This window comes from Pelodiscus sinensis, chromosome 1 (assembly GCF_052426305.1).
Source record: "Pelodiscus sinensis isolate ZL-2025 chromosome 1, ASM5242630v1, whole genome shotgun sequence".
NCBI classification, from domain to species: Eukaryota; Metazoa; Chordata; order Testudines; family Trionychidae; genus Pelodiscus; species Pelodiscus sinensis.
This window is the reverse complement of record NC_143052.1, coordinates 91,322,603-91,337,618: the sequence shown is the minus strand read 5'-3', so window position 1 is coordinate 91,337,618 and position 15,016 is coordinate 91,322,603. Positions and strand designations below refer to the sequence as shown.

Below are 15,016 nucleotides of genomic sequence, written 5' to 3'. Positions count from 1 at the left end.
TGACAACATTTGCAGGCATTTAAAATGTGTGCAGAATTTTTAATTTTGGTGCAGAATGCCCCCAAGAGCAAACAGCACTTAGCTAATCACATCGGCAATAGAGCCGGGAGTGCATTGCCAGCTCGCTCTACATAGCCACGCACCAGCCAGTGAGATTGTCACCTGATGGACTAATCATACCGCTGAGCCCACCTACCTGCTCTCTGGGCATCCCTTCATCTTGTGCTGCTGAGCCAGAACCTCTGGTCTTCCCCAGCGATGACACGGAGTTGGGGTCACAGCCCACAGCAGAGCGACACAGACACAGAGCAGCTCAGCTCTGGGAAGGCTCAGTCACAGGGACTTGACACAGCATCAAGGTTCATAGCCCCAATGGGACAAGAACCCCAGATAAATCCGTCTCACTCTGCCTGAAAGTTTTACCCAGAGCAAGTTCACAAGTTGTTTGTCCCCTACATCAAGGAAAGAGAGACGTGCACAGCTGTTGTTCCCCCTCCCAGGTAACAAGTACGCTGGCTTTATTAACAAGTGATTTTATTAAGTATAAAAAGTAGGATTTAAGTCATTGCGAATGATAACAGAAGCTCAAAGTAAGTTACTAGCTAAATAAAACACACCAGCTAAGCTTAATACTCCCAAGAAATTTGTTACCGTACTTTTAATCATTTCTCACAAGCTAGACAGCCTCTTAGCTTGGGCCTGATCCTTTCCCCTATTGAGTCTTAGTTGTTTCCAGCAGTCATCTTGGCGATAAGGAGGGGATGTCTTCGTGTCTTGCCACTGCCAATGGGAAACGTACATTTGCTGGCCTTGTCTTCTGAAACCATTAGCAGTTGAATAGTTAGCAATGCTAGCATGTCAGTTGTCACTTTGATGTTTGAGACCTGACACGCCATTGAGAGAGATGGGGTGTTTCATCCCTCCAAGCTTTTGTTTCAGGATTGCTGCAGACGAAGGCAATGCTGCATGTGTTACGCTTGGTTTGAGTTTCCACTGTTGTCCGTTCAGCCAGGCGGGCTGGCAGTGTATCGCTTTTGACTGAAAGTTCCAGTGCTCCAGCCAGGGTTAGATTCCATGGCAAATGGCTGGCGGCTGAATCAGAGGACATGAAACCCTGTCTGTGAACAGCAGATCCTCCTTGCTGCCCGCCACATGTTAAATATCTGCTGCCTCTGGAGTGAAACAACGCTCAGCAGCATCATACCACGCTTTAGGGCAGGAAGAGCACAATAACACGTTCCACTGAGACTGCAAGAGGAAGGTAGAGAGGCAAAATAGAGTTGTTCAAGCTACAACTTGGCACAACTGAGCTGGAGGGGGGAGGGATGCTCCCTTGTGAAAAGCACCATGTGATTTTCACATCTACTTTTCCCCCTCAAGGCAATTCCCTCTTTGAATTCCCTCCCCCTGCAGCGCACACTGCACACATACTTCCTTGCCAGCCAGAAGCCCACAGCTCAGGCCTGCTCCTTTCCCCTGTGCAATGTGCGTATCACCGCAATGTGGACAAAAGCCCATTAAAGCTTTTCTCACTAAGCTGCTTCCTAGTAGCTGGTCAGGTGCCTCCACAGCCACACGCTGCTGATAGACCCTCCTCCAGCTGCTGCAAGGCCTCTCTTTCTTATGCTTTGCTCCTCTTGGTGCCTCTGCCTTGTGCTTTTCTTGACCTCCTTGTCTTGCTGGGGCTGCTGTCTGCTTTAATTTTGGCCTTGACCATGTTTGGACGGGCCCTGCTGGCTTTCTCCATACGCCAGCCTGGGCAGCTTTGGAAGGCAGCAGAAAGCTTCACCTTCTGCCCACGGACTTCTGCTGGGGACCCACAGGTGGCTCCCACACGCAGGTTCAGTTTGTCGATCCACCTGAAACAGGGTAAAAGACAGAGGAAGGGGGATGAGAACAGCTCCCGGTAGATTTGGCCGATTACTGGCAAAAAAGGCTGTGCTGGCAAACCAGTGCATTTGCTCTTCCTTAACTAATGCCAAGGGAGTCTCGGCTGGCTTGGCAGCCCTGACGGGTGACTCCCTCTGGGTACCCCTGGAATGGGGACAGCTCAGGGAGGGCACTTCAGCCTCCCCACATGTGCAAACAGTTTGGAAAGTTGTAACAATACCCGAGAAGTGCAGTTGGATAGAGTAAGAATTAAGGATGTTAAATAGCGAGTAATTTACTAGTCGAGTAGTTGATGGAATTTCCATCGACTAGTCCAGTGTTTCCCAATTGGTGCTCCGGGGAACCCTGGGGTTCCGTGAGGAGCCAGCACTCCCCTGCACCCTCTGAAAGAGAGAGCCAGCAGAGGTATGGGCGGCGAGTTGTATGGGCTCATGGTGCCCATGCTCCACCAATATTTGGAGCTGGAACGGCCCCCCCCTCCACCGCGCGTCCTCCCACCCTGGTCCCAGAGCGTCTCTCCCCCATCTCCGGACCTGTCCCATCCCTGCCATGCACAACCTTCACTGAGCTCCCCTTTGTTGGCTGCTGCTGCCGCCCTGCGCAGCGTGCTCAAACGGGTGGGCGGGAGATGCCCGGCGTGACATAACATCACAGCCCAGGATTTTAAAACTCCTGGATGCTGTGTTGTGCCACATGGCTGAATTGCGGGTTCAGAGTCCAGGGACGGAGTGCAGACTCCAGCCCCACAAAGTAGAAGGCAGAAGGTAGGGGAAGGGGAAGGGCTGGGAGAGGAAGGGGCTTGTGCGGAGGGGAAGGGGAAGGGCTGGGAGAAGAAGGGACTTGTGCGGAGGGGGAGGGGAGAGGGGGAAGAAAGGGGAAGACACCAAAAGGACAGGGTAGAGGAGAGACAAATGCCAGGGGGGCCAAGTGCAGACAATGAGGAAAAAGGCAGGAGGGGAGGTGCTGGGAGAAGGCTTGAAAGAAGGGGTGGGCATGAGGAAGGCCAGGATGGAGCAAGTCATGTGTGAGGACACAGGGGCATGAGGGAAACGGGGGCAGAGGGTGGTGAGGGGGTGGGCATCAGGGAAAAAGAGGGCAAAGGGGGTAGGGGCAGTGAGGGAAAAGGGAGGCAACAGAAAGGTGCAGGAGTAAGAGAAGGTGCAAGTGCCAGGGAATTCTAGGGATGAAGCAGAAGTGCAGACACCTGCAGGGGAGGGACCAGCACCAGAGGAGAGAAGCAGGGCAGGTTTGTAGAGGGAGGTGTTAGAAGAGGGGATGAGGAGGCATAGCTCACATGATCAGAGTGGGGCTACTGGAAGAGTGGGCACAGGGAGGAGGGAAGGGCTGGTGGAGGGGGACAGGTTGCAGGAAGGCTGAGGGCAACGAGAATGGCAGGAGTCAGGACAGCAGAGGAAGGTGAGGAGTTGGGAGGCAGCAGGCACCAGGGGAGCTGATGGAACAAGGGGAGGAGACATGGCAGCAGAGGGAAAAGGTAAAGGTTTAAAAATACTTATTAATAACTTGGGTGCCACAGTGGCACGTCCAAACAAGCCACGTGAACTCAGTACTGGTGCACAACACAAAATTCATTTTGCTCATGCGAGGAAACTCTTAGGCTGTGTCTACACTGGCAGTTTCTTGTGCAAGAACATCCTGCGCAAGAACACGTCCACACTGCCATGTGCAAGCTGTGCTTTTGCACAAGAGAATCTATGGCAGTGTGGATGCTCTCTTGCCCAAGAAAGTGCCAATGGCCATTTTAGCCATAGGGCTTTCTTGCACAAGAAATTCATGTTGCCTGTCTACACTGGCTTCTTGCGCAAGAACAGTTGCGCAAAAGGGCTTATTCCTGAGCAGAAGCATCGTAGTTCTTGCGGAAGAAGCCCTCATTTCATACATTTGAACGTCAGTTTACTTGCGCAAGAACACACGGCCAGTGTAGACAGGACGCAAGTTTTTGCGCAAGAGCGGACGCTTTGGCGCAAGATCACTCTAGTGTAGACACAGCCAATGGGAAGGAGAGAGGGAGGCTGGGGCAGGGAATCAGAGCTGGCTCAGCATGTCTGCAAGGTTCGGGGGAAAGGTGCAGGGAAATTGAGCTCAGCTGGGTTGCAGCGTGGGAGGGTCCAGGCATCTGGGCTGGGCTGTGGGTTGGGGGTGTGTGTGTGGAGCTCAGAGCTCAGTTTGGCTGCAGGAAGAAGGAGGTGCCAGGAACTGGGGATAGACTCAAGGGGAGGGAGGGGCAGGGAATCGGAGCTTGGCTCAGCAGGTTTGCAGGGTTTGGGGGAGGTGCAGGGAAATGGGGCTCAGCTGTGCTGTGGGGGAGGCATGCAGGGAACCAGTGCTGGGCTCAGCTGGGCTGAGGTGGATGGGGGAGGGCATACGGAACAGATGGGCAGCTCAGCTGGAAACTGGTGCTGCACTCCCTTGGATTGTGAGGGATGGTTTTGGGGAAGGTGCAGGGAACCAGCGGGGGTGGGCAGCTCATTTGGGGTTTTTTTTTTTTTTTGCTTGACAAACCTAGGGGTTCCTTGAAATTCTGGAACGCTGAAAAGGGTTCCTCGGCCAAATAAAATTGGGAAACACTGGACTAGTCAATAGGCTCTTTCGCATTCCTCCTTTGAAATGTACAAGAGCCCCTGGTGTGGAACTCCACGTGCAGCCCGGTGGGGGCTCTTGTGCATTTCATAGTAGAAGCACCCGCATGGAGCCTGGGATCAGTGGGGGACTCGGAATCCCCCGCTGACCCCAGGCTCCACACAGCGCTGCTGCTTTGAAACGCCGAAGTGGCATTTCAAAGGGACAGCACCACACAGCTGAGCCCAGGAAAGGAGATGGCTCTGTGAAGCACTGCCACTTTGAAGTACCCTGTCTTCCCCCTCCCTTTGCTGCTGCTGATAGAGGCAGCAAGCAAAGGGGGGGCAGGGAATTGACTAGTCAACTTGACTATCCGATAAGCATTTGCTCATTGGATAGTCAACTAGTCCTTAATATCCTTAGTCAGAATAGTAGCTGCAGTCACCCAAGCCAGAGTGTATTTCAAAGATTCCCAACCCTCACACTTCAGGGCATATTGTGATGAGCTGCTGAGGTCTTGAAGAAGTATGTGGCAGGTGCCAGCACGATGAAGTGGATCATGTGGCTTTTACACCTCCCTTGGAAGCATGGAGTATTGGGAATTGGGTGAGACAGGCAACCAGAGGACCTATGGTCTCTTCTGATTTGCCAGCGCCTATGCTCTTCCACTTCACCCTCATGTGCCCCTATGCCTCAGTCCTGCTGTGGAGAGCTCCCCTCTAGGCAGCAGGGCCCAGAACCTCCCACTGATTTCAACATTTCTATGGATTAGACACCTAAAGGCCTTTGAGGACCTGGGCTGAGATGGTAGCTCAATTTCTGTAGCCTCCCTGGTAAAACTGGCAGGAAGAGCGTAAATTGGTGCCCATTGGGATGATATTTTCAGTGGTACAAACCTTCCCAGCAGGAACTGAGCAGAACGCCTCAGCCTCCTATCACTGTGCCCCAGCCAGGCTGCTGGAGTATAGCCGTGGCTCACCTGCGCAGTGGGAGGAGCTGGCAGTTGCAGTGGAAGGGGATGTCTCTCAGGTTGATGACCTCCAGCCCTGTGAAGCTGCGCAAGTCCGGCACGTTATTTATTTTGTTGTTCTCCAGGTACAGACTCTTCAGCCTAGGACCCAGGCCAACAAAGGCCCTTGCGGAAACCTGCAAATGATGAGACGGGGCTGTTGAAGCAAAGGAAAATGACAAGTCGATGATTTGAATAGGGAGTTAAGAATGTGCATGCCCTTTCTGATTGCGTGTGGGGGCTAATTAGCTCACATTGGTTTCTGACTCCACTGTGAATGAGGCTGGTGCTACTGTCACTTTGTAACAATACTTCCCTGCAGGAAGTTCAGTTGGATGACATAATTTGAGACAAAGGAAGTGCAGGAGCTCAATGTAAGAGAAGTTACTGCGTAAAGAGAGTTCTCTGTTGGTCAATGTAATTGTGGTACTGACTCTTTAGTGTTAAATGGTAACTCCTTTTGATGGCTCTGACAGCCTGGATATGCTTGACCTACTGAAATGTTGCACTGTGTGGGTACGTCTAGACTACTGGCTTTTGTCGACAGAGGCTTTGTTGACAGATACTGTTGACAAAGCTTCTGTCGACAAAAAGCATCTAGACTACATCCAGTTCTGTTGACAAAGCAAGCCGCTTTGTTGACATGGGAGTGGAGACACAGAACAGTGTAGTTGCAATAACGCCTTCTGTCAACAGAACTATTGACAAAAGGCGTTATTCCTCGTAGAATGAGGTTTACTGCCGTCGACAAAACTGCCGAGTTATGTCGACAGAACTCGGCGGTAGTGCAGATGCAGGTATAGTTTTGTCAAGAAAAGTCCACTTTTATCGACAAAACCCTGTAGTCTAGACACACCCTGTATGTCTGAACCTACGTCAAACTCAAGTTGGCAGCTTACTACTTACTTTTGATTTTTTTTCCCCTGGACATTAAGCGCTTTGCAGCAGGGGCCCTTACCTGTTCTGCATTTGAACATGCAGGCTAGATATAAGGCGGTAGACAAATAGGTGTGGGATTGTCAATAACTGTATTGCACACCCGTTTTCAATTTGATGTTTTGTTCTTTCTGGCAACTGGATGCCTTGCACTTAGGATAGCTTTTTTCATTCCTGCAAGTCGTCTTCTAACAATGGCAAGGCACTGAAATGAGCCAAGGCACTGAAATGACCCAAGGCACTGAAATGAGCCAGTTGTAGGGACTTTTTCAGTGTCTGGCAAGCTGACTGTCATCTTAAACAGGCCCCAGTCCAAAGCTCTTGAGCAAGTGCTTAACTTTAAGTTGTGTCGCTTTCAAGGTCACTACTCAAGTTGTAAGTGCCTAGTTGGATCAGAGCCGTAGAGTTAAAGGGTTTCCACGTGCAAGACTTCGTGGAGCCAATGGCCCATTTTAACTTGCTCTCGGGCAGGACTTGTCAGCCCTCTCCACTTTCCCATCTCCACTTTGTTGAGTTTGCCATTTTTGTCGGTCCCTAATGCCCAAGGTGCTCTCCAGCTTCCAGGCACCTCAGTAACCACCAATGCAATGCCTGCAGCGCTGTCTTTGAGGGGCTGTGGAAACCATCCCGGAAGGGAAAAAAGACTCAGGTACAAGCAGCTGAACAAGGGTTCCAGGCTATGAAAAATTGAGGCGACCCCTTTAATTCACATAACTCATTTGGGTGGCATTTTGGGGCCTCCATAATGTGCTTAAACTTCCACTGAAAAGGCAGGGAGCATTCGGCAGAGGCGCGTTCTGCTCTCTTCTCTGCAAACAAGAGAAACTCTGGGCTCTGCACTGGCCTGGTTCTGGGTTTTGAAAGTAACACGGATCAGTTCATTGACTGGCCAGGCAATTGCCCTGCTCCCAGGATTGGTGATCTCCTTCCCCGGGGCTGGGAAAGCAGCATGGGAGGCCCCAGATGTGGCCTTGTGAGCAGAGAAAGGAGCGTTGGCTTTTGGCTGGATGATGGTGATTTGATCCTCATCCAGCCAAAAGATGCTTGAGAGAAGAGAAACAGGTGGGCAGGAGAGGAGAACCCCTCCGAGTAGGTCTCCACAGGACAAGAAATACTGACAAATTGGACGAAAAAAGCATCAATGATTTGGGGCAGGGGCAGGAGCTTAGGGCAGGATCCACAGAGCACTGAAAACAACAGGAGTCTCTATTGACTGTCATTTGGCTTTGGATCAAGGCATGAAGAGCCTGGAACCTGGCTGAGCAATGCCACAGAGAGGGTCTGGGCCCTGTGAAAGGAGGGCGAGAGAGGGACTGTTTAGGGCAGGCCCGGGGGCCGTTCTCACTGGGAGTAACAGGCTGAAACTGAACAAAGGTGCAGTTCAGGCCATGGGGAAGCTTTTCCCTCAAGTGAAGTCTCAGGCTGAGCAATCATGTCCCCAGGGAAGTGTTGCAGGCCCCAGCGCTGGGGCCATTCCCTTGGTGGGGAAGCCCCTTCGTCTGGCCCAGACACAGCCCTAGAACGTGCTGCAGCAGGAGCAGAGAAGAGAGGCAATTGAACGGTAACTTGTGTAGCAGGATTCAGCTTCCCCCACTGGGGGTGCTTGCCCAGCTCCCGCCCTCTCACCTGTTCCAGCCCCAGGCTATCCAGATACAGGTGCTGCAGGGACTTGGCCACTGGGAGAAAGGCTCCATCCCCAATACACTTGATGGGATTCTTGGATAGCTTCAGCTCACTAAGAGCAGGCAAACCCCGGAGGGACCCGGTGGGCACTTCCTGCAACAGGTTCTCGTCCAGGTGCAGCTTCTCTAGCATCTTGGCCGGGCTCAGGGCCCTGGGGGACACACGAGTGATGCGGTTCCCACTCAGGTAGACCCAGCGGAGCTGCCCTGCCCCAGCTAGGTCGCTGTCTGACAGCTGGCGGATGTAGTTATGCTGTAAGTGGAGGGAGAAGAGGTTGGGTAGGAGGCTGAAGGCCCCTCTGGGCACCCGAGTGAACCCATTGTGGTCCAGGTACAGATAGCTGAGCTGGGGGGCCCCGTCAAAGGCAGCCTTGTCTATGGCAGTGATGTTGTTGTTGGAGAGGTAGAGGTAGACCAGCTTCTGTAAGCCCTGGAAGGCACCCGGCTGCAGCTCCATGATCTTGCAGCTTTGCAGGTGTAGTGAGACCAGCTTCTTCAAGCTGGGGAAGGATCCCTTGGATATGGAGTGGAACTCGTTTCGGCGCAGGTCCAGGAGCTGGGTGTTGGTAGGGAACCCCCTGGGGATCTTCCGGAGACCTCGGTTCTCACAGTTGCTGTGCTGGAAATCAGGGGAGCAGGTGCAGCCTTCTGGACACTTTGTCTTAGCATCTCCCTCGGGCTTCCTCCTGGGGGCAGCTGGGCTGGGGAGCGGCTCTGCTTCCAGGGCAGGGCCCCCACATTTCATATCAATGGACCTCAGCAACTCCAGCTGCTCACCCCTGAAGGCATCTGGACTGGCACATGGCACATCAGCCTGGACCCTCGCTTTCTCCATCCACTCCTTGAAGGGCCGCATGTAGCACGAGCAAACCACCGGGTTCCCTGTTAAGTTGATTTTCTTCAGGTGGGTGGTTTCTGTCAGCGGCTGCAGCACCTGCAGCTGGTTGTTGTGGAGGTCAAGTGTATGCAGCAGGGGGCTCTTCACAAAGGCTTTGTGCGACACATCCTGGAGGGCCATGTTGTCCAAGAACAGCTGCTTTAATGAAGCCATCTCAATGGCCTCCTCGCTGATATAGGTGATAGGGTTGTGTCCCAGATCCAGCCGGGTGGTACCTGACAGCCTCGACAGGGCCTCTGTGGGCAAGGACTGCAATTCGTTGTAGTCCAGGCTCAACCTCCTCAAGGCAGGCAACCCAGCAAAGGCCTCAGTGGCTATGACATGAAGTGCATTATGGGACAGGCGGAGCCACTTGATCAGCTGCAGCCCCTGGAAGACCATATCCGGCAGGTAGACCAGGAAGTTCTCACCAAGGTTGAGGAAGTTGAGGAAACCCAGTTGGCTGAAAGCCCCTGGTTTTATCTCTTCTAGGCGGTTCTTCTCCAGGATGAGCTGCTGGAGAGAAGAGAGACCATCCAAGGACTCCTGGTAGATGAAGGCTATATTGTTGGAAGCCAGGTTGAGGTAGATCAGTCTTCCTAGTCCCCTGAAAGCCCCTTCCTCAATACTCTCCAGGTTGCATCGCTGCAGGTTCAAGTGGGTGAGGTATGGGATAGGGAGGAAAGCTCCCCCAGGGATGACTTTTATGTTGTTGCCCCGGAGATCCAGTTTTTGGGTGACCTGTCAATTACACAAGCATCAGTTACTGAGGATGGAACCCACAACCTCTCCCAGCCTAGTGACCTAGTCCTTGCTGCAGCTGCTATCACCAGATCTCACAGGCAGGCTCATGCCTGATCCATCCTTGGCCAAGACACCACCCAGAGGACCTTCAGTCTGCTGCAGGAAGTTGTGTTGGGATCTTGATGGAGGGTGTTCCTTCCTGCTGAGCCAGGCCTCCGGCCGGGCAGCAAGCACTAGCATTGTGCATGAGCCTTAGTGTAGGAGTGATTGGGCAGGGAAAGTGCCTGCTACGGAGTCACCAACATCACCTTCCTGCAGCCATCTGGATTTTCACTGATTACATCACTGCCTGACTTTGCTTGTGCTTACGATCTGTAACAATCACAACCTCAGCATGGCCTGACTGGGGGTCTTGCAGAAAATACTGTAACTGAGGCTTTTGGTCTTGATCAAAAGAGTGATTTTTCTGTTGGGAGTTGGTAGAAGAGCTGACCCCAGGGACACTGGTGGGGGGCATATGCCCCGGGGCCCAGAGAGTTAAAAGGGCCTAGGGCTCTCAGATGCTGTTACCTTGGCAGTGCTAGTGGCCAGAGCCCTGGCCCCTTTAAATCACTGCCAGAGCCCCAGGCAGTGTGAGCCTGGTAGCACTGAAGGGCCAGCTGAGGGAGGCTAGCCCCACCGCCTTCCACTCAAGGCTCCACCCCTTTAGGGAACTGGAGCCTCCTCCCAATCCCACCCTCCCACAGAGGTGGACAAAGTCTGTCCTCTGCCCTGGCTGACCCTGAGCAGACCAGCTCATCTTGCCACCTGTCCTGTCTGTGGATCAAAACCTCCCTCCTCCCCCCCCCCCCAATTTTCACATCAACGGCATTAAAGGGTTACTTGCATACATTTTTTGGAAACCCAAACTTCTGCCCAAGCAAACCACACCTGCCATCTGCGTCCTGTTCCACTGCCTCTCCCCTCTCCTATCGCAGCCTGTGTGGCACAGGCGCCCCACGGGGTGAGGAGTGGTGTGACATGCACTGATGGCGGTGGCAGCAGTGGCAAATGCAGGGGGGTCTGTTTGTGCAGGGTTTGCCCCTGTCCCCAGTGACTGACCTGGGGGATGGTGATGGGCACCTCTGTGAGGTTCTTGTTCAGACACATGACGTGGCGCTTGATGTTATCGCAGATGCAGATCCGTGGGCAGCGCTCTGCAGCCGCTCTCCTGGCGGGGAAGAGAGCTGACACCAGAAGGAGGCTCAGAGAACCCCACATCTTGGGAACCAGCTACAGGTGAGAGAGAGGGAAGAGGAGCCACAGTCAGACACAGATGTGTGTTTTCACAGCGCTTCTCCCCACGGCCCCTGAGTGCTTGGCAGGCCGCGTCCCTGGGGATTAGGGTGAGCATTAAGTGCTTCCAGACTATTTGTTGTTTTTTAAGTTTATCCTGTACAGACTAAGGGTATGTCTACACTACCCCCCTAGTTCGAACTGGTAATGTAGTCATACGGAGTTGCAAATGAAGCCCGGGATTTGAATTTCCTGGGCTTCATTTGCATGAAGCCAGCCGGCGCCATTTTTAAATGCCGGCTAGTTCGGACTGCGTGCTGCGCGGCTACACGCGGCACGAACTAGCTAGTTCGGATTAGGCTTCCTAATGCGAACTAGCTGTACACCTTGTTTAAAAATGGCGCCGGCCGGCTTCATGCAAATGAAGCCCGGGAAATTCAAATCCCGGGCTTCATTTGCAACTCCGTATGACTACATTACCCCCCCTAGTTCGAACTAGCGGGGTAGTGTAGACATACCCTAACTCGGCCACCCCTCTGAAGCATTAAGATGGGGCTTGGCAGCTGTTCCATGGTGCATTGCAACGCTACAGTCCAGTGTGAGAGACTGGAAAAGGGGCATTGTGACCAAGAGACAGTGCAGCAGGAAGTTTGGGTTACTTAGGTCGGGGCCTACTTTGAAGCATGGAATGACCCACTCTGGTTCTGCTCTCAGTACCTGCTTACACATTTTACCAAATCAGGTAGAGAAACCGCTGCTCAATCACCAGTCCCTCCTCCTGCCACACTTGGGCTGGCCTGGGAGGTTCCATTTCCCAAGAACTGAGCAGGTGCAACCTCTGTCAGCTTGTGAGAACCTCCAAGGCAGTGCAGCTAACGGACCACACTAGTGCCGCCTGAAAAGGCGCAGGTAGACTTGGCCTTAATGCAGCCGCAGGAGCCATGTGACAACATGCATTCCTGGCGCCATATATCCCAAGGGAAGAAGGGTGGGACACTGCGGTAACTCATCTGAATGAATCCCGCCAGTAATAGCACTGCTCCAGAGCATCCTTGCTCGTAAGGGCCTGCAGTTGTGTCTCAGCTTCCACCTGACAGCTGAATGCTTTGCAAACGCTAACCAGCTTAACCTCACACTACCCCGGCAAGCATTTCCCTCGTGTCACCTCACTGTACAGAGGGGTAACATTATTATTTTATTTTTATTATTTATTTTATTTTATTTTCAAGTGCCCCAAATGTGCATGGTACTTCCCCCGTAACAAGTATAAGGTGTGATCCTGCTCCAGTGAGCTTGCTATCGACATTGGAGGGGACACAGCAAGGGATGGGGCAGAAAGAGGCAACAACGGGAGGTAGGCAGGAGGCCAAGGTTGGCCATTATAAGAACAGGAAGTTTGGAAGGGAGATGCAACCCCAGTTGTATGGCTCATCCGAGCTGATTCTGTGTTTGGTTTGTTACTTCCGCCTTGTTTCCCCTGACAGATATCCTGACAGAGGTGGGTTCTTAGGAATGGCTTGGAGGAGGGGAAAGGAGGTGGGCTTAGTGAATGTGTTGTGTGGGGGGAAGGGAGAGTAGAGCTGCTCCAGTTGTGAGGGCCAGCAGGGAAGAAGCCCTGGGGATGGAGGTGCTTGTGAGAGGCAGGGAAGGAACGCCGAGGCTGGCTGCCCTGGAGGAGCAGGTTGGAAGTGAGGTGGGAGATGCAGGAGGAGACCATGTCCAAGAGGCAGGGCTTAAGAGCAAAGGCAAGAAGTTTGCATTTGGTGGTGGGTAGCCAGTGAAGTGACCCAGTGGGAGTTGTGCTCGGAGCAACAGGTGCGTGAGAGTTGGTTTTGGCAAAGCATTTTTGGGTGGGTGGCTTAGGTAGGTCAACTGAGGAGGAAGGGATGAGGTGATGGGGGCTGGGACAAGTGACTGGATCCTCAGGGCAGAAAGGCAAGTGTGGTGCATTTGAAATATTGTGAAGGATGGAGTGACAGGACTAGTAAGGGACTGGTTGATGGGCCAGGATCGTGAGAGAGATTCTGGCCTGGTCAGCTGTGACCCGGAATAGAGACAGTGAAGATGTTTAGATGGGGAGACTGTAAGCTTGTTTTTTGGTCATGCTGAATTTGAGTTGTGAGCTGCCTGACAGGAGCTGCTGGAGAGTCCCAGAGAGAGAGGTCCAGAGCACAAAAGAAAATCTGAAAGTCACCTGCACACAGGTGACAGCTAGGCCTAGGTGTACAGAGCCGTCACCTACCCAGCAATGGGATAGACAGGGAGAAGAGGAGAGGACCCAGGGGCTAGAGAAGTAGGAAAGGGTGAGGAAAGAGCCGCTAAAGCAGAAGGAGAGCCAAGAGAGATGAGTGTCACAGACCAGTGGCAGCTGAAAGGGCAAGGAGGGTGAGAATGGAGGGTGAGAGAACGCCAGGCAGACGTCACTGGAGAGATGTTGGAGAGAGGAGAAGTAAAGCTTAAGACTCGCCGGAGATCACAGTCAGAGCAGCCATAGGACCAGCGTCCTGCCGGGGTTTTAGCGTGCGTTACCCAGGGCAGGAAGCAGCCAAGGCCCCCTGAGACAGTGAATGATCCGGGCACTGGGGACGTGGCATACCCTGGGCTGGGGCCTTCGAGCGGCTGTGTTAGCGTTTGCCAGGAATGTGGCTAGAATGCAGCAGTGCTAGCAAAGGCTTTTGGAATGGTCAGTGGAGTGGCAAAACTGTGCCTGGGAGAGTCCCAAGCTGAGGGAGGAGGTGAGGGACATCTCACATGGCAGCGTGTATGGCTCGTAGTAGGGCTGCCCCATCACAAATGGCGCTGGAGCTGAGCGGAGCGTGCACAGGGCCCAGGACAACGAGTGTCCTGAGCTAGGGTCCGTGCTGGCATTCCATCCACTCTTCTGTGCTCCCATTAGTGCACCGCTCTTCTGTGTCCATGCTGTACCCCCACAAACAGCGCAGCTAGGCCTGCCCCCCAGCCTCCCCAGCCATTCCACACCTGGGAGTCCCACACACTCCTCTGCTACTGTGCCTCATACCTCACCTATAGCATCCCCTGCCCCGGGCCCCCCACACGGCACTGCCCCCCCACCTCCCTGTAACAGCCCCCACCATCCCAGCCTTGAGCCCCACAGAGCCCAGCCAGCTCATCTCAGAGCTGCTGCAGACTCCGCTCTTGCACACTCGGATTATGATCCTCTTTTGCTGCACCTCTGGCTTATCCCAGCCCTGGGCTCTACCTACCCCAGCTCTGCCAATACAGCTCCTTCCTGACTTGCGACCGAATGCCCAAGTCCTGGCGACCGAATGCCCAAGTCTCTCCTGAGCGGCGGCACCATACAGCTTGTGTGGGGCGCTCAAACCGCCAGTACCAGGAGATGCATTAAGACCCTTGAAATCATTTTGGCTTAATGTGTGAAAGTCCGCTGCTGTCTCAGCAGTAAAAGGGGGGGGGGGGGGCGTGAACTCCCTTCTGCAACCCAGCTCCCTTTTCCCCCAGCCCAGGCCCCCAACAACTTACCCAGCGGCTTCCCCCGTGTGCATAAGGCAGCTCCTTCCTCAGGAAAGCACAGCTAGGGTAACGGGAAACGGAGGAAAGTGAAGATGGGAATGGCAAAGAAAAAGGGACTGAAATCCGTTCACCCAGCAGCTCCCACAGCCCTGTGAATTCTCCCGCTGGGAGTGGGGGTGTGTGGCTTACTTGCCTTGCTGAAATGAGAGCTGAATGGAGCGTTGTGTTGCTCTCCCAGCGTGGCTCATGCTCACACAGAGCCAACCGGAGGGGAAAGGGGGGGGGAGATAAAAGAAGCAAAACTGAAGTGAAGAGCAGCCTTTGGGAGAGCAGCAATTCATCAGATGCGTCCAATCACTGGGAAAGCCTTTGGGAGAGACAGGGCTGTGGAATTCAGTCCCCTTGTCTTGAATGTCATGATGCCATTAAAAATATGTGTGAGAGTTAGACTGACTCCCTTCCCCCACGCCACTCCTCTCCCCGCTCTGTGTATGTAGGCAACTAACACATAATATCCAATATAGACATTAAATG

The 15,016-nt window shown here is 53.4% G+C and overlaps 1 protein-coding gene across 1 annotated transcript; it reads right to left on the bottom strand.

Moving 5' to 3' along the window:
* Positions 1 to 496: 496 nt before the first annotated feature.
* On the bottom strand, positions 497 to 14,763 carry CHADL (chondroadherin like). The gene is made up of 5 exons (XM_075936324.2): positions 14,492 to 14,763; positions 10,817 to 10,987; positions 8,039 to 9,712; positions 5,447 to 5,613; positions 497 to 1,859 (listed from the first exon to the last, which is right to left on the bottom strand). Exons 2-5 carry the CDS (start codon positions 10,973 to 10,975, stop codon positions 1,622 to 1,624), a joined length of 2,238 nt encoding a protein of 745 aa, XP_075792439.2. The 5' UTR covers positions 10,976 to 10,987; positions 14,492 to 14,763; the 3' UTR covers positions 497 to 1,621.
* Positions 14,764 to 15,016: the final 253 nt, after the last annotated feature.

Excerpts from the sequence above, each read along its gene's own strand:
- CHADL (XM_075936324.2), bottom strand. The coding sequence starts at position 10,975 with ATGTGGGGTTCTCTGAGCCTCCTTCTGGTGTCAGCTCTCTTCCCCGCC. Across the intron at positions 9,713-10,816 it reads TGCCCATCACCATCCCCCAG|GTCACCCAAAAACTGGATCT; the intron begins GTCAGTCACTGG and ends TGTAATTGACAG. Across the intron at positions 1,860-5,446 it reads CAGCTCCTCCCACTGCGCAG|GTGGATCGACAAACTGAACC; the intron begins GTGAGCCACGGC and ends ACCCTGTTTCAG.